Source organism: Perognathus longimembris, chromosome 11 (assembly GCF_023159225.1).
Source record: "Perognathus longimembris pacificus isolate PPM17 chromosome 11, ASM2315922v1, whole genome shotgun sequence".
NCBI lineage: Eukaryota > Metazoa > Chordata > Mammalia > Rodentia > Heteromyidae > Perognathus > Perognathus longimembris.
Window position 1 is genome coordinate 38,715,780 of NC_063171.1, and position 23,268 is coordinate 38,739,047.

General features: G+C 43.1%; 1 protein-coding gene across 2 annotated transcripts; it reads left to right on the forward strand.

Moving 5' to 3' along the window:
* Positions 1–6,886: 6,886 nt before the first annotated feature.
* On the forward strand, positions 6,887–23,171 carry Etv3 (ETS variant transcription factor 3). Of its 2 annotated transcripts, none has more exons than XM_048356939.1 (5): positions 6,887–7,099; positions 8,976–9,034; positions 9,594–9,831; positions 11,091–11,206; positions 18,651–23,171. In XM_048356939.1, exons 2-5 carry the CDS (start codon positions 8,989–8,991, stop codon positions 19,787–19,789), a joined length of 1,539 nt encoding a protein of 512 aa, XP_048212896.1. In that variant the 5' UTR covers positions 6,887–7,099; positions 8,976–8,988; the 3' UTR covers positions 19,790–23,171. The 2 variants fall into 2 exon arrangements, with proteins under 2 accessions (XP_048212896.1, XP_048212897.1); XM_048356940.1 differs by having other exon boundaries at positions 8,979–9,034.
* Positions 23,172–23,268: the final 97 nt, after the last annotated feature.

The following is a 23,268-nucleotide window of genomic DNA, read 5'->3' on the forward strand; positions in this document are numbered from 1 at the left end:
AAGACAATGCTGGAGTAACAGAAAAAAAAACACAAAATAAATGAACAGAACTTAATGTAACTAATGTGAAGTCTGGCATTCAGGTTTGAAAGCTACTTACCAGAAGAGACCTGAATTCACAGTTCCTGTAAGAAAGCCATGGGGATTTTGGTTATCAACTCAGCAGTTCAGAGGGCGTGGAATCAGAGGTTCATTAGCTTCTGAAACAGATGATCTGATGCAAAACCTTATTTGCTTTTTTTGTAATTCATTTATTTATCGTGCCAGTACTAAGGCTTGAACTCAGGGCCTTGCTTGCTCCCTCATTTAGCATTTTTTTCTCAAGACTGGCATTTTACCAACTCGAGCCAAACCTCCACTTCTGGTTTTTTTGTTTGTTTGCTGGTTCATAACAGATAAGAGTCTCCAGGATTTGTTTGCCTGGTCTAGTTTCAAACCAGAATCTTCATATCTCAGCCTTCTGATTAGCTAGTGTTAAAGTACCTGGCTTTACTTTTAAAATAAAATAAAAGTATCCAATTTAAGGAACAGTTTCTCTCCTCACCTAGCTAGTTGGGACAGGTCTATGGAGGACTGCGGTTGGTTATAGAGACCACACTTGAAGAGGAAAGGAACTAAGTGTTTATTTTGGCAACCCTGACATAGTGTCTATGTTCAAATATCTGATAGGTGTCATATGGGAGAAATATTAAATTAAATCACATAGCCCTAGTGCCCAGAACTAGGAGTCATGGTTAGAAGTGTCCAGGGAAGCATTTGGGCTCCATAAAAGGAAGAACATCCTATAATATTTAGGATGATCAGGACATTGAGTTTTGAGACTTTTTCACTTGGCAACAGGTACTTATATGTTTTTGTTATAGTTCTTCAACTGATCCACATACGTTTTCATATTGTTGGCATAGTATACTTTACAATGATAAAGTATAGACTAGGTGAAGACGTAACTAGGCAAAGACACGAATGCCTCATGATTGTGAAGGTTCAAGGAGAAGCTGGTGGCATTGGATGAAAGGATGGAGCTATGACCTCTGACTTCACTCATCTTCAAATTCCTGCAATTCCATAACAGGAGTGATTATCACAGCAAAGCATTTCTAAAATGTGTAGGTGGTGGGCTTTTAACTAACTTCATGGAGGCATCACTTGATGTAGTAGATTTGCTACAACCATTACAGAAATGTGTTAGCATATGACCATCATGTCTCTATTACAGTGATTATCATTTTTATTGGCATTGTATAATGAGAAGTAGATAGAAAGTCTCTGCCCTCTTAGGATAATAAACAACAGGGACAATTATAAAGAGAATACAGTGAGAACTCAATGTGAACAGTGAATAAATAGAAAAGAAGTGAAAAAGTCTATGTGGTCAAGGTTAAAGTTTGGGGTATCGTAAGAGCAGGGAACAAATACTGGGCCTTGGGAAACATCATAGATAGGTTAAGACCAAACGCTAACCCTTTACTCTGGTTAGCTTCAGCAGGCATCCTGGACTAAGAGAGCCTTCAGAAGTAGGTTCTGGCAATCCAACATTTGGTGAGGGAAATCTTTCTCTTGGCTACAAAAATAAATAAATAAAACAAAACTAAAGTAGCTTAAGTGGTCATTTCCTTCCCTTGATCCTGGTCTCCCATTCTGTTCCTTCGTGATCTCTCACTACCTTCTCCACTATGCTGATCACAGAGTGGGGAACTAAGACTTAAAAAAGGGAAATGAGAAGCAGGGGTATTTGTGGACTATCGTGGATGTGGAATCCCGGAGAGTCCTTGAGTCCCCAAATCATTGCTAAATAAATAGCCACATTCTCTACTCCTTCTGGCTAAACTATAATTTTGAGTGAAGTTACTTCTGCTTTGGACTCACTTAACCTTTAATCTGGGGATCCCCAATCATGTTACTGACATTATTCCTCTATCCTCGCAATAACCTTAGGCTGATGGGAAAAATAAGCCAAAACATAAGCTATTACCAGCTACTCTGGTCCAATCTGGTAAAATGCAAATCATATCTGGTCAAAATTTACCCTTTTATAATTTATCTTCACTTCACTAAAAGGAAAACCAAGAAATAAATGTGTAAATCAGCCAATTTTATATCCACTCTCCAGTCTTTGACTTCATAAGTGTCCATAAGGTTTTAATGTTATAGTAATTTTTTCTTCCTGGAAATTCTTACCATCTGTGGGTGTGTGCATACTGGTGCTGGGACTTAAACTCGGCCCTCTCACTTGGCTTTTTCACTCAAAGTTGGTGCTCTACTTGAGCCACACTTCCACTTCTGGGGGGGGGGGTTGCTAGTTAATTGGATTTAAGAGTCTCACAACTTTTCTGTCTAGGATTTTCAGATCTCAGCCTCCTGAGTAGCTAAGACTATAGCCATGAGAAACCAGCTCCTGGCCTTATAATCATTTCAGATAAAGAAACTGAAACACAGTGATTAAGAGCTAAGCCGCCTAAAATGATGCTTATGTGAGAAATCCAAAAGCCCTAATTCTCAGGACAAAATTCTTTTCTCTTTAGATGCCAATCCAAGTTGGAAACATTGAATCTATGCAAGAGTTTGTGATATTTTGTGAAAACTGCTGTCAACTTTGAGTTCTTGATACCAAGAGCAGTGCAGAGTCTGGGATGGTAGCTAGAGTAATCATGATCCTTGACCTTTGCAAAGGGTTTCAGAGTTTACAAGCACTCCACAGCCACTATTACACTCTGTCCTCATCAAGGACATCAATACTGTCCCTTTGTAGATAGGCAGAGGCTGGAACTCAGATAAAGTTAGTGGACTATCAAAGAATGAAGTTAGTGAAGAACTGAAGGTACTGAAACTTAGGCCTTCCAAATCTAAATTTCAGGGGGAACAAACTTGTGGGGGGAGAGACTACCTATCTTTTTACTGGGAGACTGACAAGATTGAGAGAGAAGAAGCCACTCCACACAGTACCTCAGCACAGGATAGCAGTGAAAGAAATTACCATCATTAGGCACTTCAAACAGTGGCACAGAACTGCTCTCAGTACTGTGGGGACTGTCTGTAACCTCTGAGGGCCTGCGATCTAAAACAAACACACTAGGAAGAGCAAATATGTATATGAGATACAGGTGATAGAATAAGAACAACCATTACAAGAGTAGACAGGGAAGCACTTAGATCATACAGGTGTTCAGGTAGGTTCTGGGTGTGACGAACCTAAATACCTAAGTGAAAATGAGAGCAGTAAAGAAGCACAAACTGTCCTAGCTACTCAAGAGTCTGAGATCTGAGGATCAAGATTTCAAGTCAGCTAGAACAAACAAATCTAAGAGACTCTTATCTCCAATTAATAGCAAAAAGCCAAATGTGGGAATGTGGATCCAGTGATAGAACACTCTCCTTAAGCAGAAAAGTGAGATCTCAAGGCTACAAGTTCAAGCCCCAGTACCTTCACCAAAAAAGAGGGATGGAATATTCAGGAAGAGTTTTTGTTTTGTTAAAAGAAAAATACATTTTAGAAGTTCTCTTTTTTTGGGGGGTGGGGGGCTGGTTCTGGGGCTTGAACTCAGGGCCTGAGCACTGTCCCTGAGCTTCTTTGCTCAAGGTTAACACTATCACTTGAGCCATAGCTCCACTTCCAGCTCTTTTGGTAGTTAATTGGAGATTAGGAGTCTCATAGGTTTTCCTGCCCAGGCTGGCTTCAAACTGCAATCGTCAGATCTCAGCCTCCTGAGTAGCTAGGGTTACAGGCCATGGGTACACTGATTCTCTTTTCTTTTTTATACTTAAGGGGCTGGGGATGTGGCTTAGTGGTAGAGTGCTTGCCTAGCATGCATGAAGCCCTGGGTTTGGTTCCTCAATACCACATAAAAAGAAAAGGCCAGAAGTGGTACAGTGGCTCAAGTAGTAGAGTGCTAGCCTTGAGCAAAAGAAATTCAGGGACAGTGCCTAGGCCCTGTGTTTAAGCCCCAGGACTGGGGAAAAAAAACAAAAACAAAACAAAACACAACCTTATGAAGGTCAGGTATGGTTTTACATGCCTGTATTACCAGCACTTGGAAAGGTGAGGCAGGAAAGACCACACATTTGAGGCCAGTCTGGGCTACATAGCAGGACCTTGCCTAGATAAACAAAATAACAGCTGTACTGCAGTGAGAGTAGTGTGTGGTTCAGAACAGAAACTTATCTTGGATACACGGAGCAATTACAAAGTGTGGGAAAGGGTAGGAGGGCAATGTCAGTGGACAAAGAGGGCTCTGAGCAGGTGGAAATTCAAGAGCAATTACAACTTGTCCTGACTCCTAGGCTGTGCCTAAGGGTTTCCACCCCCATGCTTTCATAGGCATATGTCCTCCTCACTTCTGGAATACAAAGAATCTTCAAGTTGTGAAAGCCTGTTTGCAGCAGATGCGCAGCAGTGCTGTGGTGGAGATGGTGGATAGGGACCTGGGTATGTTGGGTGAGAAGTCCCCAGGCATCTGAGCCTCCCCAGATTCTGTCCCCACAGGACAAATCCCAGTACACAGCTCATCTACCCAGACCCACTCGGTGTTAATGGTGTGCCAGTTTGCAAATTCACCTGTGGAGTTTCAGGCCAGTGACTCGATTCTCAGTGTAAAAACTCAATATTGAGTTGTTCAGGGGTATAAACATTTCTCAATATAACAATTCAAATTCCAAGCAAGTAGAGAGACCTGTTTGTCTCTGCTGTGTTTACTCAAATCATCCTTTGTGACCCTAATTAGCTAGAAAAGCAGCAAGAGAGAACCACTAGGAGTCTGGGATGAGTTCAACTACATGCAGAAAGAGTCCCTGAACTCTGGTTGCTAGCCCTTTGAAGACCATAGGGGTCCCCGGAGCTAATAATGCTGGCTCCAGGACCATTTGAACTGTGAGCAAAAAGACTGGCAACTTCAGACTTTCTGAATAAACTACTCATTTCCCATCGCTCTTGTTTCTGACTTAACACAGTAATTAAGATTTGCATGATATGAAAGGTTCAAAAGATCCTTAAGATAATTATTTTTCTTCCTGGTACTGGGCCTTGAACTCAGGGCCTAGGCACTGCCCTTTCAGCTTTATCTGCTCAAGGCTGGTGTTCTTCCACTTAAGCCATACTTTCACCTCTGCCTTTTTGGTGGTTAATTAGAAATAAGAGTCTTATAGACTTTCCTGACTGAGCTGGCTTTGAACCTCAATATTCAGATTGGAGTAGCTAGAAGTATAAACATGAGCTATTGGTTCCTGACCATGGTGATTCTTTTTTTTTTTTTTTTCTTTTTGCCAGTCTTGGGGCTTGGACTCAGGGCCTGAGCACTGTCTCTGGCTTCTTTTTGCTCAAGGCTAGTGCTCTACCCCTTGAGCACCAGTACCATTTCCTGCTTTTTCTGTTTATGGTGTACTGAGGAATCAAACCCAGGGCTTCTTGCATGGTAGGCAAGCACCCTACTACCTGGTGATTCTTAGAATTACTTTTGCCACTGTTTATTCATTTGCTATATTTACAATGTGTCATTCTGTCTTAAGCAAGCTACACATATTAATACATCTAACACAAATAAGATACTTTGGGAAAGGGTTACATTGTCCAAAAAGAAATGTACTCATTACCTGACTTATATAACTGTAACCACTCTGTACATCACCTTTATAATAATTCTTAAAACACAAGAAAAGAGATATATACAGCATCTACTATAGAATGAGATACCTATAGATAGATACAGAAGTCTACCTGAGTCTTCACCAGTATTATCTTCAGACAGACAAGACACTAACACAGAGAGGTTAAGAAACTAGGTAACAAAGCTTGTAGTTGAAGGCAGGTGGACTCAAATGTAATCTCCATCTTTTTTTTTTTTTTCTTTTTGCCAGTCCTGGGCCTTGGACTCAGGGCCTAAGCACTGTCCCTGGCTTCTTTTTGCTCAAGGCTAGCACTCTGCCACTTGAGCCACAGTGCCACTTCTGGCCATTTTCTGTATATGTGGTGCTGGGGAATTGAACCCAGGGCTTCATGTATACGAGGCAAGCACTCTTGCCACTAGGCCATATTCCCAGCCCGAGATTTTCGTGTTTTATGGACAGGCAGGGTTTTTTTTTTTAATGTGGTATTACATACACACATGAACTTTTTATTCTAACTTATCTCACCCCATTACTGATCCCATTCTTGGCCTCTGGACACCCATTAGATTTTGGACACAAAAATTGAACTGTTTGATACACTTGTTTGATATCTCATTTCATTAAGCTTTAAAGTTTTGCTTCAGACAAGCTATTTGGAATTGCAAGGAGAAAAGGAAAGACTAGTCTTTGAATGCTTGGATCAGGATAAATTAAGTGCTGGGTGAGGAGGCAAAAGCAGTCTTCCCGGGTGTTTTGGGGGAGGGGGAATGGCAGAGCCCAGGGCTCCCCAGCTTCTTTAACCGAGCGTGGGAGGACCACTTTGTGGGGAGGAGGGTGTCAGGGAGCTGCGTGGGGGCCCGCGGGACCGCCTTCCCCGGCAGGGCGCTCACGTCAGGAGGCCACAGGCCCTTCTCTGGGGAAGTCAGGGATCTCTCTCCTCGGCGCGCTCTAGCCCTGTGGGGCCTGCGAGGACTCCTTCTGTGGGACGTGGGGCCGGGACAAGACGCCCCCTCAGACCCCACCCCGGGCCCTCAGCGGCCGCTGCGACACGACGCCGAATCCGGCGGGATCCAGCCCGCGGCCCCATCCCCACAACAGCCAGGGTCTCGGTGCCGCCGAACGAAGGACTGGCCACGCACCTACGTGCAGGCGCGCGCGTCACGTGTCCCCGAAGCGTGACGAACGCGGCGGCGCACCGGGCGGAGGCGCGGGACGCGACGGCGTGAGGAGGACGCAGGGGGAGGGGGGCGGAGTGCGGGCGGAAGTCGGCGTCTGCGGAAAAGGAGAAAGGAAAGGCAGACGCAGCAGGGCGCGGCGTGGCGCGGCGCGGCGAGGGCCCCGAAGCCGGCGGGAGGGCGGGCGCCGCCTCCTCCCCCGCCCTCGCTTTAAGGATGGAAGTGACGAAAGCCGACGAGCAGGTCACTTCCTGCTGGGGTGGATGAGGAGGAGCCGGAGACGCCGCGGAGGAGACCGGACTGAAGACGGACCGTGCCGGGGAAAGGTGAGTCCGCTGGCTCGGTCGCGGTCGCCAGCTCCCCCCGCCCCCCAGCCAGCATCCGGGACCCCCGCGAAAACGGTGTCCCTGAAATCGGAACCGCCAACCGGACTGTGCTACTCCTGCGGGGCCTCGCCCATGGCGAGGAGAGAGGGGGCCGGCGTCTGAGGGGCGACCGGACCCGGGGCTGCATCGATCCGCGGAGGCCCGGCCGGCAGACGAGGGGAACGGAGGCTTCGGGACGGGGAACTACTTGCGTGGTCCACAGCGCCCAGCTGGCCGTGTCTCATTCTTGAGGGAATGGTCGCGATCAGAGGCAGGGGCAGGGGCAGGGGGCTGCGGTTTGCAGAATTGAGTTCGGGTGACCCTACTTGAGCGGAGTGTTGTCGGGGCAAATTTGTTAAAAATAATAATAATAATAATAAGCCCGTAGAGGCACCTCGGATCCTGTTCCGTTTATGGGAAAATCGGGAGCTGGAGTAACTAGAGAGGGATTCCAGATCATAGTGTCGTCACTAGGGTATGGATCCCCCACGGTCCTCCTGGTTGAAGGGTATCCCTGTAGTGGTTTATGATAAAGGCCCCGCGATCTGGCACCGCAGTGTAGGAGTTAGGGGCGTCCGGAACTAGCAACCTCCTGGAGCCGTGGGGGAAATTAATGTTTTTCCTCCCTCATCCTCACGGAAATGAGAGAGGAAGCTCCTGCCTCAGCCTTTGGTGCCTTATTATTGTGTATCTCGTGAGTGTGTGTGTGTGCGTGTGTGCGTGCGTGCGTGTGTGTGTGTGCTCCCCCCTTAGGGCTATTTATCTCCTCTTCAGCCCCTGGTAGTTCTGTAGACTGAAGTGTGTACTGGTCTCCTTAATGTGTGTGTTGAGAAAGAAATTAGTTGAAATTTACAAGATTAGGAATTTGTCCTCACCCCACCCTGGAGCCACCAAGGTATCTGTATTCCCTTCTGACTTGCTAATGTGGGTGCTGAGGGCCTGTCATCCACCCTGGGGAACAATGAGGGTAAATCTGCCCTCCTGCCCCCAGATACCTCTGGCCGTTTCCCCTTCTCTCTTTACTGGTGGACTAACTGACACGGAGCCGCTTGCTGCTGGGAACAGGAAATTTATTGAGGAACTATAAATCTGGATGGAATGAATTCAGGCTCAGAGCAAGACAATGCTCTTCAGCCATAAGATCCCCAGAAATGCCTGCTTTCTCCACTCTTCCTTCCCTATGAAAGGAACTACATGTCAAAATTTTTCTCCCAAAAAACTGAGTGTGTGTTTCTTGTATAGTGTCTGTACATTTACTTCCTGTATCCCAAAGTGTTTTCTAGGAGGAGGGGACAGTTTCTGACTCGGAGGAGTTGTTCTTTTTCCCTCTCAACTCACATAATTTAGTAAAAGAAATCAAAATCAGATGTTCATTCTAGAGTGGGAATCAGATGCATTTGTATTTTTTTCACCCTTTAAACTAGTACATCTGGGTGATCGTGGACTTGTGTATCTTGGCATCTCACCTTGTCTAGTAATAGAAGACAAACTGTTTTGACTTGTTTCGGCTACCTCTTTGGACCCATTTCACTGCACCCTTCCTTTTTTTTTTTTAACATTTGAAAGGTTGGTTGGAAGAAGCAAATGTTAAGGACAGTGTTTACACTTTGTGGTTTAAAGTCAGGTGAAAGATAATTATGGCTTTTGAGGCTGATGACCTGAGGACCATCATTGGATGACTTGAGGATTAGCAGTTTGGAAGTGACATGTTTGAAAGACAACATTGTATAAGGAAGAAAAATGGGGAAAAGGAAGTCTGAGAAAAGGCTATGCCAGGAAAAGCTCAAGAGGATACTACATAGTATCACAAAGTAATTGTGTGGCTTGTGTCTCTCAGCAGGAGGGCGAAAATGAAAGCAGGCTGTAGCATCGTGGAAAAGCCAGAAGGAGGTGGAGGTGAGCAGAAATTAATCACTAATATACCTGGAATGTTCCTTAGTGGTTCCTGTTCTCTTTACTTTGGCTTAGTTCAAGAATGCTAGACCATGATTGACAGCTGGAGGCTTGCATCTTATGGATATGTATTTAACATGTCTGCTAAATACTCCTTTATCCCAAGTTTTAGTTTCTTCCCTGTTTGAAGACATAAAATCAGCTTGAGGAGGGGGAGATATGATAATGAATTTTCAGCTGTATTTTTGTAAACTATAGTTTTTATCCTGTTTCTTCCTTTTGGAACTTTGATGACCTCAAAGAAAGTATGTGTGAGATTTGTAAGTATGAAAGTGTAACTTGTGTTAACTGCCCAACTTTTTTCAGATCCAGTGATTGCCACAAAGATGGGTAGTTTCTCTGACCTTTACTCTCCTGTTGTGGTTAGCCCCAGCCGCCTGGGTGTTTATGGCATGTTTGCAAAGCACTCTAGAAATTCTGAGCAATGGAATGTGGAGTTGGGGGTTCTGGTATGTGTGTACCTAGCTCATGACTTCTTTGATCTCACCCTTTCACATTAAAGGATATCAGTTTCCAGACTGGGCCTACAAAACAGAGTCATCCCCAGGCTCCCGGCAGATCCAGCTGTGGCATTTCATCCTGGAGCTGCTGCAGAAGGAAGAGTTTCGCCATGTCATTGCCTGGCAGCAGGGAGAATACGGGGAGTTTGTCATCAAGGATCCAGATGAGGTGGCCCGTCTCTGGGGCCGCAGGAAATGCAAACCACAGATGAATTATGACAAGCTGAGCCGGGCCCTCAGGTGAGAGAAAGGTTTCCAAATTTATGATGGTAACAGATTGGAAAGGAGACCACGCAGTTTGGTGAATCTTAGATAAAAAGCGTATCAGGTAATAAGCAATTACAATTTATAGTGAATAATGTGTAGCTTTAGAGTGGGAGTGGAAGAGGTGTTGAATCCAAGTAGTGCAGGCACAGGAGGAGAAAAGACATATCTTTGGTTATATGTAGGAGGGAATTCCAGTGTAGCTGGCACTGGATCCTGACAGACAGCCGATCTTGCTCCTCTAGTGGGCGAGAGTATATGGTAAGACATGGATTGGAGCTCTCTTTTAATCCAGAGGATTAGTTGAGACTTCCTTATAGGGAGTATATTAGAATTTCTCTTTTTGGGCTCACCCATAAGAGGCTAGGAAGCAGGGAAACTAGCACAGGAAGGCTTGCTCACATAGCTACCTACCCAGATACTATGTCTGTAGGCTCAGTTACCAGTCCACTGGTTGGTTACCCCATAAGTGTAAAGAACAGTCACTATAAATTATTCCAGATATTCTTTTCCTTGCTTGGTTTTTAAATCTCATGACTCTGCTTCTCAAGAGGCCAGAGGCAGTTTATGACCTGTACTATTTAATTGAAGCCATGCTAAAAGATTCAGGTATATTCATATTCCCTGCTTTTCTTTATTCTTAGTCCCTGAATTTAAAATCTATGCTGTAACTTTGTAGGAGTGTCCCACACCTACATCCCTTTTAAGTGTTTGAAGGTGAAGAGACCAAGACAACTGCTATTTTCCTGTTTAGGTATCTCACTGGCTACCATAAAAGATTCCATGTTCCTTTGTACCTTGCACTTAACATCTCCAGACTAACCACATCAGGTCTTCCAAAAGACTTTTCTGACTCCCCACTAGACAAGACAGAAAGAAACTAAACTACTCAGCGTAAACTACAAAGCAACTTGCAGTAGAACAGCAAGGAAGTGAACTGTAGAATTGAAGTTGTAGCAATGGAGAAGAACAGTGCTTAGAACTGGGGTGGGTAACTGTGATCTTTAAGCATACTTTTGTAAAAGCTCTCATCTAATGGCTTATTTGAAAACTGAATGATAAAAGTAAGCTCTTCTTCCTTCTCCTAGCTGTGACCTAAGGACAGGCCACACAGGAGCAATAATGATGTTTGTAGGTTATATTAAGAGCAAGAATTATTGGTCTTAGCGATTACTTAAGTTTATCAGAAGCTGTCAATGGCTATAAGATAAACTGAGTGTGTTCCTATTTTACAGATACTATTACAACAAGAGGATTCTTCATAAAACAAAAGGGAAAAGGTTTACTTATAAATTTAACTTCAATAAGCTGGTGATGCCCAACTACCCATTCATCAACATTCGGTCAAGTGGTAAGATACAAATTCCTTTGATTGAGAATATATTCTGAATTGAAAAGAGAACTTTAAAAACCAAACTCTAAGACATGGCCTTTTTAAGGGAATTTTAGAAGCACTATGATGGATTACATTAGTGTTCATTAAGTGTCTCTCCTTTCATCTCCTAAAGGGAGTAGACTTTGCAGTAGCAAGGTATATTTGCTTATTTGAAGCTTTTTTCTCCATATTTGCAATATCCTATATACTATTCAACTATCCTGTTTAGAAAAGGGGTTCCTTAGGGTTGTGTTGACTTTTAGTTGAGGACTCAGTACAAACACTTCCAATTTTCTATGAAACTATCAGGCACTTCTTTATCAAGTGAATCTCATAAAAAACCACAGCATCCTTCATCAGAGAAGAGGAGGTTCACATGTTTGCAGTGAGACTGTGTCTTTGATCTGTACCAACAACTCAGAACAAAGCACTGGGGTTACTTAGCCTTATCTACTGTAAGTGTAGCAAGGTTTCCCCTTTAACTTGCTGGGTTATAGCTTTCCATCTCAATTCATAGAGGCTTTAGATCTTATCTTTCTTTAGGTCTTATCCTTTTTTTTTAACTAGCTGTATAAGGGGGAGGTTCATTGTGACATTTCCATTATGACATTTCCATGCATACATGTAATACACTTTCTCTCCAAGACTGTCTCTTTCTTTTTTTTTTTTCTTTTTGCCAGTCCTGGGGCTTGAACTCAGGGCCTGAGCACTGTCCCTGGCTCCTTTTTGCTCAAGGCTAGCACTACCACTTGAACTACAGTGCCACTTCTGGCTTTTTCTGTATATGTGATGCTGAGGAATGGAACCCAGGGCTTCATGCATGCTAAGACAAGCATTCTACTGATAAGCCACATTCCTAGCCCCATCTTTTTTTAAAAATTAATTTATTATTATTATTATTATAAAGGTGATATATGGAGGGGTTACACTTACGTAAGTTAGGTGAAAAGTGCATTTCTTTTTGGACATTGTCACATACATGTAAAATACATTCTCCCCAGGACTGCCTCTTCTTCATGGAGAATGCCATATTGTTAATGGGTGTGATTGTTTAGGGGAGGGGCATTAAGATAAAAATTATCCCAGTCCCTGCGTCAAAAACATAAGATTGTATTTAATTACTTTTAACCAATTTATCATTACTCTGTCTTTGAGGGCTTGTGTGTTAAGACAAAGAAAACTGATTGTGATTCTGAAGTCATACAACTTCTCAGAGAAAAGTTGTAAGAAACTGCAAAATTAGAACAGAGGTGTGGCTGAGAGAATATAATGCTAAGATATATCGCAGATATGTAATTACTACACTCAACAAGTTAGGGCAGTTTAAGCTTGACTCTGCTATCATTACAGTTCCATCTCTCCTTCTGTAACCACTCCCTCCTGTCCCTGGGGCATGCATTTAAAAAAAAAAAGTGGTATTGGAATGCATCTCTCTAATTACAACCTGTTTTCTTTCCTTGTGCCTGAGGGAGCGGCATTAGGAAATCAGACCTGTTCTACCCACTGGAATTTTGTTTCCTCTATTTCTCACTATAGCCCCTTTCCCTGTGTACCTTTAGGAATTAGGACTTTACGTAGACAATGGATGGGAATCAGGACCAGCAATTTTGAAGGATGTGCTGATAGTCACACCCCCTCATCCCACATGCCATATTGGTCTGATTCTTATTTGATCCATTTTCTGTTGGTTGAAAACTCATAGAAGTCCAGCCACTTGGACAGCCTGAAATGGGGTATCTTATCAGCCCCTGGGGGTAATGTGGTTTCCAGGGCAAGGACTATGAAAGCTCTGGTCTGGAGACCTACCCTTATTGGTATGACACACACCTGTTCTACCAATGGAATCACCCTTGGTCCCTAACAGGCTCAAGATTCTAATCCAAAATTCACAATGAGGGTCTGGGATATAGATCAGAAGAGTATGTGCTTGTCATTCTTAAATGTTACTGGGGCCAGCTGCCAGGGCTCATGCCTGTAATCCTAGCTACTCAGGAGGCTTGAGACCTGAGGATCTCAGTTCAAAGCCAGCACAGGCAGGAAAGTCCATGAGCCTTTTTTTGGGGGGGGGGGGGGGGGTGGGAGGGCAGTCCTTGGGCTTGAACTCGGCCTGAATATGGTCCCTGGCTTCTTTTTGCTCAAGGCTAGCACTCTACCACTTGAGCCACAGCACCACTTCCAGCCTTTTCTGTTTATGCGGTATTGAGGAATTGAACCCAGGGCTTCATGCATGCTAGGCAGTCACTCTACTGCTAAACCACATTCCCAGCTCTCCATGAGACTTATCTCCAATTAACCACCAGAAAACCAAAAGTAGTGCTGTGGCTCAAAGTGCTGGAGCACTAGCCTTGAGCTGAAGAGCTCAGGGACACTTGCCAGGCCCAAAGTTCAAGCCCCATGACTGACCACCACCCCTCCAAAAAAAAAAGTTACAGGGAAAACAAAACAGTATATCTTTCTTTCTCAAAAGTATATACTATTTGGGGCTGGGAATATGGCCTCGCGGCAAGAGTGCTTGCCTCCTATACATGAAGCCCTGGGTTCGATTCCCCAGCACCACATATATAGAAAATGGCCAGAAGTGGCACTGTGGCTCAAGTGGCAGAGTGCTAGCCTTGAGCAAGAAGAAGCCAGGGACAGTGCTCAGGCCCTGAGTCCAAGGCCCAGGACTGGCAAAAAAAAAAAAAAAAATAATAATAATGTATATACTATTTGGCTACTCAAATCTTAGGTGCAAGTAATTCCAAAGAACCAGAGTTACTTGCTTATGGTTTCTTGCTTACTTACTTGCTTTTACCCACATAGGCTAGGTATATAGCTTTTATGATGACAAAGGAGTATAAAATATATTAAGCATGTACTTAGTCAAGGTACTTTTGCTGAGTTGGCAAATTGTCTCAACCTATCCTTTCTACTCTGGTAAAGTGTAAAATACCTGTTGAGACAATCCCTGGAAGATGGAACTATGGAATGTCACTCATATTTTATAGATCATATCCTCTCAGGATTCATTTATTAGTTCAGTAGATAATGTATAAATCCTAAAGGCACAAAAAGATTATAGGGGAGTTCTTTCCCTCAAGGAATTTATTGTTTAGCAGGAGAGGTACTATATATTTGGTGTAATGCAATGTGAAATGTAGTGCTTTAGAAAGTGGTCTATATAGATTTAGATCTTCAAAGCTAAAGACATCTGTCTATAGATAGGTTGATAGAATGGGGCTATTTTGGTGTCTTTAAAAAAATTGCTGTTTGTAATATAGTCAAATAATGCAAAAGTTTATTGAACAGGGTAACTACTCATTTTTTTCCTTTCCCTTGGTCTTACTGTTAACAATTTAGTGTAGAGAAATTAACGTGTGAATAATGTTGAAATCACTTCTATAAATCATGCAAGGTGGCACATACTATACTCCTAGTTCTTGGGAACTAAGGTAGGAGGATTGAGTGTTCAAATCCAGCCTGGACTACATAATGGGAGCCTATCTCAAAAAAAACCCCAAAACAGTACTTTATATGGAGTATCCCATTTTTATCACTAAAAGCATCTTATGATAATATTATTGAGTATATTTAAATATTTACTTGTATTTGTATAAGAAAGATATAGAAGATACTGATGAAAGTGTTTACTTATCATCAGGTAGGGCAGATCTCTTCAGTCTCTACCTCTCAGTGCCCACATATCCTCACTTCATTTTTTTTTTTTTTTTTTTGGAGAACTTCAAACCTACAGAAAAATTGGGTTAAAAACAGTGAACACACATCTCTCCTTAGATTCACTAAATGGTTAATGTTACTGCCACGTTTGTTTTATCTCTTTCTATTTATATATACTTTTTAAATCTTTTGAGATTAAATCACAGACATCCTGGCACTTCACCCCATGTACTTCAGCATGTATCTCCCAGGAGCAAGGACATTCTTTTCTTTAGCCACAATAACATTACCACACCCAGGAAGTTTAACATTGCTCTAATGCTGTTACCTCAATACATTTTTGAATGAGGTATACCTTGCCTTTAGATTTTGATTTTTGAACCATGATTATTATCTAATAAATTATTTTAACTGGTGGCTATGCACTGGTACTAATGTAACGGCTTCACAAATATATTAACTCTTAGCTCCTCAGAACATTAGAATTGGTCCTATTACTGTTTTACAGGTAAGGAAACTGGCACACAAGATGTAAATTGTCTAGAGGCACATAACTGGGACCAGGATTTGAACTTATGCAAAGACATTTTTTTTTTCATTTTTTCCAGAGGAAGTTCAGAAACTCCAGTTTGATATTTACTCTGGCTACAAGATAGAAGGTGCCAAAACAGATTCAGACACAGATTTTTCAGCCCTACTACTTGAGTCTCACGGAAGTGATCGTCTTTTAAGAGGAACAGTATTTGTCATTTTTTAGCAGCAAACTACATTGTGAACAGAATCTTAGCTCTGACATCTCAAGATATAACATATAAAAGTGGGAAACAGTTCTAATTCTCAGAGGGGAGTAATGACAATGCTGTCTTCCATATGTTACTCTAGTCTCATCTTCCTTTGCCCCACATAAATGCATTTGGGAAATGGTATGTGTTATTTCTCCTAATAGATTTAGACATACATGTAAAAAAGTATTCTCCTTAAAAAAAATTACCAAGTATTTCTAGCTTAGGAGTCGAGTCTTCTCTTCCCCATGTTATGCTTAACAACTTATTGTCCTTCAGAATGCATACAAGTGATCTTCTGCATTTGACTACATGTACGCTTAAAAAAATAAGGAGCCAGGGGCTGGGAATGTGGCTTAGTGGTAGAGTATTTGCCTGGCATGCATGAAGCCCTGGGTTCAATTCCTCAGCACCACATGTATATAAAAAAGGCAGACGTGGCACTGTGGCTCAAGTGGTAGAGTGCTAGCCTTGAGCAAAAAGAAGCGAGGGACAGTGCTCAGGCCCTGAGTTCAAGCTCCAGGACTAGCAAAAAAAAAAAAAAATGAGGGGCCACACACCTGTAATCCTAACTACTCAGGAGGCTGAGAGGTGAGGATCACAGTTTCAAGCCAGCAAGGACAGGAAAATCTATGAAACTCTTATCTCCAGTAAACTACTCAGAAAAGGCCAGAGGTGAGGATGCTGTACAAGTGGTAGAGTGCTAGCCTTGAGCAAAAGAAGCTCAAGGACAGCCCAAGTCAGAGTTCAGGCCCCAGGACTAGAAAAAAAAAATTCAAAACAATGAAAAAAGATAGGTAGGATTTTAGTCATCATTGTAGTAAGCTGAAAGAAGAGATCATTTTGCCCTGGTGCTCTCTGCCTGTTTAAATAATATTCAAGATTATCTGTTTTTCCTGATTGAGATTAAATAAGAGGCCATTTTAGAACTATTGCAGAACAGTTCTCTGTGGAACATCAGTCAGTTCAGGAAACATCAGCTCAGGAAATGCTCTTCTAGTACAGTGTGACTAATTGAACATAGGAAGCTATAGTCTTATATTTATCAGCCAACTCTAGTCATGTCTGAGTAAAGGATGCATGCCAGGCACTTATGGTCACATCTGTAATCTTAGCTACTCACGAGACTGAAATCTGAGGATTGCAGTTTGAAGCCAGCTCAGGTAGGAAAGTCCCTGAGACTCTTTTCTCCAGTATACTACCAGAAAAGCCTTAAGTGGAGCAGTGGGTCAAGTGATAGAGTGCTAGCCTTGAGCATCAAAAACAAAAGCAAATGAAGTTCAGAGGCAGTGCCCAGGCCCTGAGTTCAAGTCCCATGACATACACTCTCTCTCTCTCTCTCTCCAGCTGATTGGCAGCAAGTATGAACCACACTGTATCTAATGAGCCTTTTTTTTGTTTCCTTTCCATGACCACCATACTTAGACTGATTTTTTTTCTGTTTATTTCTTGTCCCCTTTTTCCTTCTCTTTTACTTGCTCCTTCAGAGTGTAAAGAAATCTGACCTCATCCTCCTAGTGGAAGCCACTGACACCTCATAAGAGCCTGAAGCATTCCTGCGGCTTCAGATAGCAAAACTTTCTCAGTTCATATTTAGGGCTGTTGGGGGAAGTTGAGAACTTGGGAGACTTTCAAGTTAGTATGGGCAACACAATGAGAGTTTTAGGTTTAGCAGTGGAATTTGGGAGAGGGAAACTAGATCCTAGATTTTCTCCCAGTCTCCTCAATGTTTAAATGAGAATGGCAATCATTACCTTACATAGAGAGATGATAGAGAACTTGTTAGGGGGATATCCACTATAAGAACACTGAAAACTTAAAAGACAGTGTACGTGTGTGTGTGTGTGTGTGTGTTTGTTTGTGTGGAGGTGTCTGTAGTAGGCTTGAACTTGGCGCCTGCATGCTGTCTCTGAGCTCTTTTGCTCAAGGCTAGTATTTTACCATTTTGAGCCTCTACACCACTTTCAGTTTTCTGGTGGTGGGAGATAAGGGTCTCACTGCCTTTCCTGACCCAGGCTGGCTTTGAACTGGGATCTTCAGATTGCCAGCGCCTGGCTTAACAGTCTTTTTTATTAGCAATATACTTTTGTTAAGGTACTGAGTCTTTGGGTTTTCAATGCATCACTTTACATACATATTAGTTTCAACATTTGTGTTTTGGTTATTAGGTTTGCTTACTTTATACAGAGCTATTTGCAAAGCTAAAAGTTGAGGCAGGTGATAGTCACACAATTTCTTTTAGTTGCAGAGAAGTTTCTTGTGCTCATACACTTACCCACCTAATATTTATTGGGAACCTACTAATTGTTAACTCTTGAACTGCTAGGAATATAATTGTTAGCAATAGGAAGTCCCTACCTTTAAAATATTGGTATAAACAACTGAATAATAGTGCAGACAGTAAAGAATACTGTAAAGACAGTAACGTAAATGGCTACAGAAAGCGGGCAGCTAGATGAATGGAAGAAACTGAATAGTTTTGTTTGCTAGATTATTTTGAGTATGTGTGTGTGCAAGTGTGCACATGCCGGTCCTGGGCTTGAACTCTGGCCTGGGTGCTGTCTCTGACCTTTTTGCTCAAGTCCAGCACTCTACCACTTGAGCCACAGCTCCAATTTTGGCTTTTTGAGCATTAATTGGATATAAGAGTCTCATGGGCTTTCCTGCGTGGGCTGGCTTTGAACTGCAGTCCTCATATCTCAACCTCCTGAGTAGCTAGAATTATAGGCATGATCCATTGGCACCCAGCTGCTTTGAACTCAAGGCTGTCCTTGAACTCCTTATCCACCCATGTGCTGAGATTATAGGTATATGCCATTATAACCAGGCTGATCTGTATTCTCTTAGACAGGAAACTGGGATTTGGGTCATTTGGAGTGTTTCTTGCCGGTTGCCACTGAAAATTGGACTAGCATAGTAGAAGTGATGATAGTGAATGGCCAGATGATCAGTGCAATCTTTTGTCTTCTCCACCATCACAGGTGTGGTTCCTCAAAGTGCACCACCGGTGCCAACAGCCTCTTCACGGTTCCATTTCCCAACTCTGGATGCCCATTCTCCACCTGGTGATCTGCAGCCAGGGCGGTTCTCTGCTAGCTCCCTAACTGCCTCTGGCCAGGAGTCAAATAATGGCACTGATAGAAAGGTGGAGCTTTCAGAGCTGGAAGATAGCTCAGCTTCTGACTGGCGCCGGGGTGTGGATCTCATGGCCTCCCGGAGTGCTGTTGGTGGAGGAGGGATTGGCCATCAGAAACGCAAGCCTGACATAATGCTTCCTCTGTTCACTAGGCCAGGGATGTACCCTGACCCTCACAGTCCTTTTGCTGTCTCTCCGATTCCTAGCCGTGGAGGTGTCCTTAGTGTCCCCATCTCACCTGCCCTCTCCCTGACTCCTACCATCTTCTCCTATAGCCCTTCACCAGGCCTCAGCCCCTTCACCAACAGCAGTTGCTTCTCCTTCAACCCAGAGGAAATGAAACACTACCTTCATTCTCAAGCCTGTTCTGTGTTCAATTATCATCTGAGTCCTCGGACTTTTCCCCGCTACCCAGGGCTCATGGTCCCACCGCTGCAATGCCAAATGCATCCTGAGGAGTCTACTCAGTTTTCTATCAAGCTGCAGCCCCCACCCATTGGGCGGAAGAACCGAGAGAGAGCAGAGAGCACTGAGGAGTCTGTACCTGTTGCTGCGCCCACCATGGCTCCCATTCCCCCTCGAATTAAGGTGGAGCCCACCTCTGAGAAAGATTCCGAGAGCCCCAGGCATTCAGCCCGGGAGAAGGAAGAACACTCTCAAGATGAGGGCACTGTGCCAAGCAGGACCATAGAAGAGGAGAAAGGCACTGTCTTTGCCCGCCCTACTGCTCCACCTGCCTGGCCCTCTGTATCCATTAGTACTCCTGGTGAAGAACCTCCAGAGGTGACTGAAGACAGTGAGGATAGATCCGGCAAAGAGCCCAGTGTACCTGAGAAGAAAGAGGATGCCCTAATGCCCCCCAAGCTTCGATTGAAGCGGCGCTGGAATGGTGACCCCGAAGCCCGGGAGCTGAATAAGACCGGCAAATTCTTCTGGAGTGGGGCAGGACCTCGGGGCCTGGCAGCAGCAGCCGCTGATGCTTAGAACTGCAAGTGAGATAGGAGCTGTTTATATTATAATCAAATACATACATGTATTTATGTAGCAAGATTTGGGGGGGTGGGGGAGGGTGTTAAACTGGTTTGATCATTCTGGGGCATAGTCTTGTACTTTTCTGTTGGGGATGGGATAGTAATCTTCTGTTGTAAATTAGGTTGGGTGTGAACACACTTTTTTTTCCTGGGAAGTAGGACACAGGGAAAGTATTGAACTGAAAGGGGAAGGAGCCTGTTTCCCATTTGAGGCTTACACTTCCTGGCAAGGAAATTTCTAAAGGGCCCAGGTACTTTCTGGTCCCATGACAGTTCAGGTTTCAGACTTTTCTTTTCTATATATACATGGAAAGCCATTAATGAGTTTCTTTTGTTCTGAGAGAGATACATAAAAGGAAAAAACGTAGCTGGGAGAAGTTCAACAGTTAAGTATTTTACCTGAAAATACTCTTTTAATTATTTCAGGGGAAGAAAAATAGAATGTCGATCTCCTCTAGGGCAGAGAGAATGTTCAGGTGTCTCTCTTTTTCCTTTTCTCCTTTTCTTTTGTTGTTGTTTGGCATTTTTCATTTCCTTTTTTAAAAACTGTTTTCAGGACACGTGAGCAAAACTGCCAGTTAGGGTAGACTGGGAGGGCGCTGCAGGGGGGCAGCGGGAGCAAGCCCTGCCACCCACGCCTTGGACTTTTCACCCACTTCACCTACTAAGAAGCCATGAAGACTTGTAAACTCTTGTTCAGGGAAGAAAGAAGAGGGCAGGAGGAAGTAACCCAATGCCTTTAAAACGAAAACAACAAAAAAAATGGTCATTTTTCTTTTTCCATTGTGGGTTTGGTAAGCCAAACCAAAGTGTGAGCAAGTTCACTGAGAAGCCTGACAAATGTCTTTGCATTGTGTCTGATGCTCTTATCCTTTTCTTAAGTAGAGCCTTAACTATGAACACACTTAAAAGTGATACGGGTCTGTCAACTTCAACCTGTAAAGGACATGGCCACTGTTCAGATAATCAAGGAATCTTGAGACATGGTTTGATTCCTACTGGTAGCCATATCCTCTTAATGTTGGAATGGTAGCAAAAGGCAAAACTGTGAGAGCCGAGGACATGTCTGGTAACACAGAAGGTGGCTGCAGGAACAAGTGGAAGTTTGTTGAAACAGTAGAAAGTGGTAGAAAGAAGACAGAGGGTTAGACACTGAGAGGCCTGGTGTGCGGGAAGAAGTCGGTGTCTCTGCTCTTCTGGTGTTGCCATTCTTGCCATCCCCATTTGCCCAGCTAGTTCTGAGTCTCCTGGTCAGTTAAGTATCCTGAGTCAGACCAGTTTATTGACAGTTATTTCTTTCTGTGGGAAATTCCCTCACAGCAACTTCAAGGGAATGGGAAGATACTGGTCTTACATGAAGCAAAACACTAGGACCTGGGGCAGAGAGGCAGCAGCCAGCCTTCTATGTGTGTGCATGTGTGCCTCTGTAATGCAGTAAACACCTAGCTGGCTGTGGCCTAGATCCGCCATAACAAGGCATCAGGGAAGAAAGGGGTGGCACGGGAGTGGCTTCCAGAAATTGGAGAGATTCCTGACTCCCTTAGCCTAAGAAAACTGTATACTAAGTAACATTTGATAGTAATATTTTACAGGAGTCCATCATGCTTTTTCATGACAAGTGTCCTCCTTGCTTAATCCAAATTCCAAGAGTGACTTGTCTCCCCCCCTTTCCCCCCCAAAGGGACTGAGAGAATGGTCCCTAACAACTCAGGCTTTGGTCATGCTGCCTTTGTGGTTGTGTTTCCTTCTCTGCACCTCAACTTACCTCTGAATCAGAAAGCAAAGCCCAGCAGGTGGAAGGAGGCTCTCTGCTAAGTGCTGCCCAATCTAACCAGGGAGGCCAGCTGGACACCCATTGTCCACTAGAGGGGAGGGCCAGCAGGTGTCAGTATGAACTCAGGAATAGAAACATGGGGCCTTTAAAATAAGAGGGAGAAAAATCCATGTTACATATCTGTAACCCCCTAGAACCCAAGTGCCAGAATTAATTCCTAGATGCTGCTTCTGTTTGAAGAAAAAAGTCACTGCTTTTTTTACACTTGAAAACACACTCAAAATATGTTCAACTCCATGAAAAATGTTTTTTTTTTTTCGGCTTTAAGAAATTGTTTGCTGTTTAACTGTTTCCTTTGATTGCCATTCCACCAGTGATGGTTGATTTGCACTGCACACTGGGGGTGGGGGTGGGGCTTCGTAAACAGCCGAACTTGGGCTTGCTCAGGAAGCGGGCTGGGGAATGCGCAGGTCAATGATGTTTCCTCTTGCAAGAGTATTATCTCCCCCAGCCCACTCCACAGCACCTGTCACCAGCCTGGTACAAGGCAGGCTTTTACCTTCCATAAGCATCTCATCACTGTCCAACAGCAGATGGAAAAAAAAGGGGGACAAAAGCCAGACCTACTGTCCCCTTCCCCCATTTTTCCAGTTTTGCTGTGCCAAATGTTTAGGAGTTTGCAAATATAAATTATTGAAATTTCATTAATCAAGAACTTGTTCATGTAAAAAGTTGGGTTTTTTTTTTTTTTTTTTTTTTTTAGCTATAAGAAGGAAACAGTAGAGATCTCTTAAGGGCATCCAGCCTTGCTGAGCTCACCTTTTTTTCTGAAGGGTAGGAGTAAAATGTAAACAGACCCCAAGTCCCTTCACCCCAGTTGTCAAGCTGTACTACATGAAACCCAGCTCACTAATACAGGGAATTACCACACCCTAGTGATCCATGGGCCAAGAAACTTCCAGAAGCATTAAAAAAAAGAATGGTTGAAGTATATCACTTCTCACCAAGTGAGTAGTCAGTTGGCTGTTGGTCCCTTGTTTTTTTAATTTATTCTGTAATTATGTTTTCTTTTTGTTATAAACAGTAATGGATCATATATTTTTATGTGGTTTAAAAGAAAACTCTTGATTCAGTCTTTCAAGAATTGTTCCATTTGTAGTTTCTTCTTAGGGAAAAAAGTTACCAGTTAATTTGTTCTGAAATATTTAGGCATTCTTTGAGTTATAAATTGTGATGCAGGGATTTGTGAATAAGACATTCATGTGTGAAAGGTAACTTCACTAGTTACCCACATAAGCAGAATAAAGTGTGTATATGTACATAAAATGTAAGTAATTTTAACTCCATTGTGCAGTGCCTTTAGATGTTCCGCTTTCTATACAGTCTCCAAATTTTTGCATATATATTATATATATGATGTAATGTTATAGAAATATATGTATAATATACATATTTTTTCCAGGGGTATCTGATAGCTCTGTATTTTGTTATGGAAGTTGAAAGAAAAAAGTATTTTACCTCAGAAATTAAAGTTAAATAAAAAGTACTTTTAAGTAATGTTTGTAAGTGTTGGTTTTGTTGTTCATTACATACTTGTGCCAGAGTGATCACACCAGAGGGTTTACCAAGTCCATGCTAGCTCACACCACTGCCACACT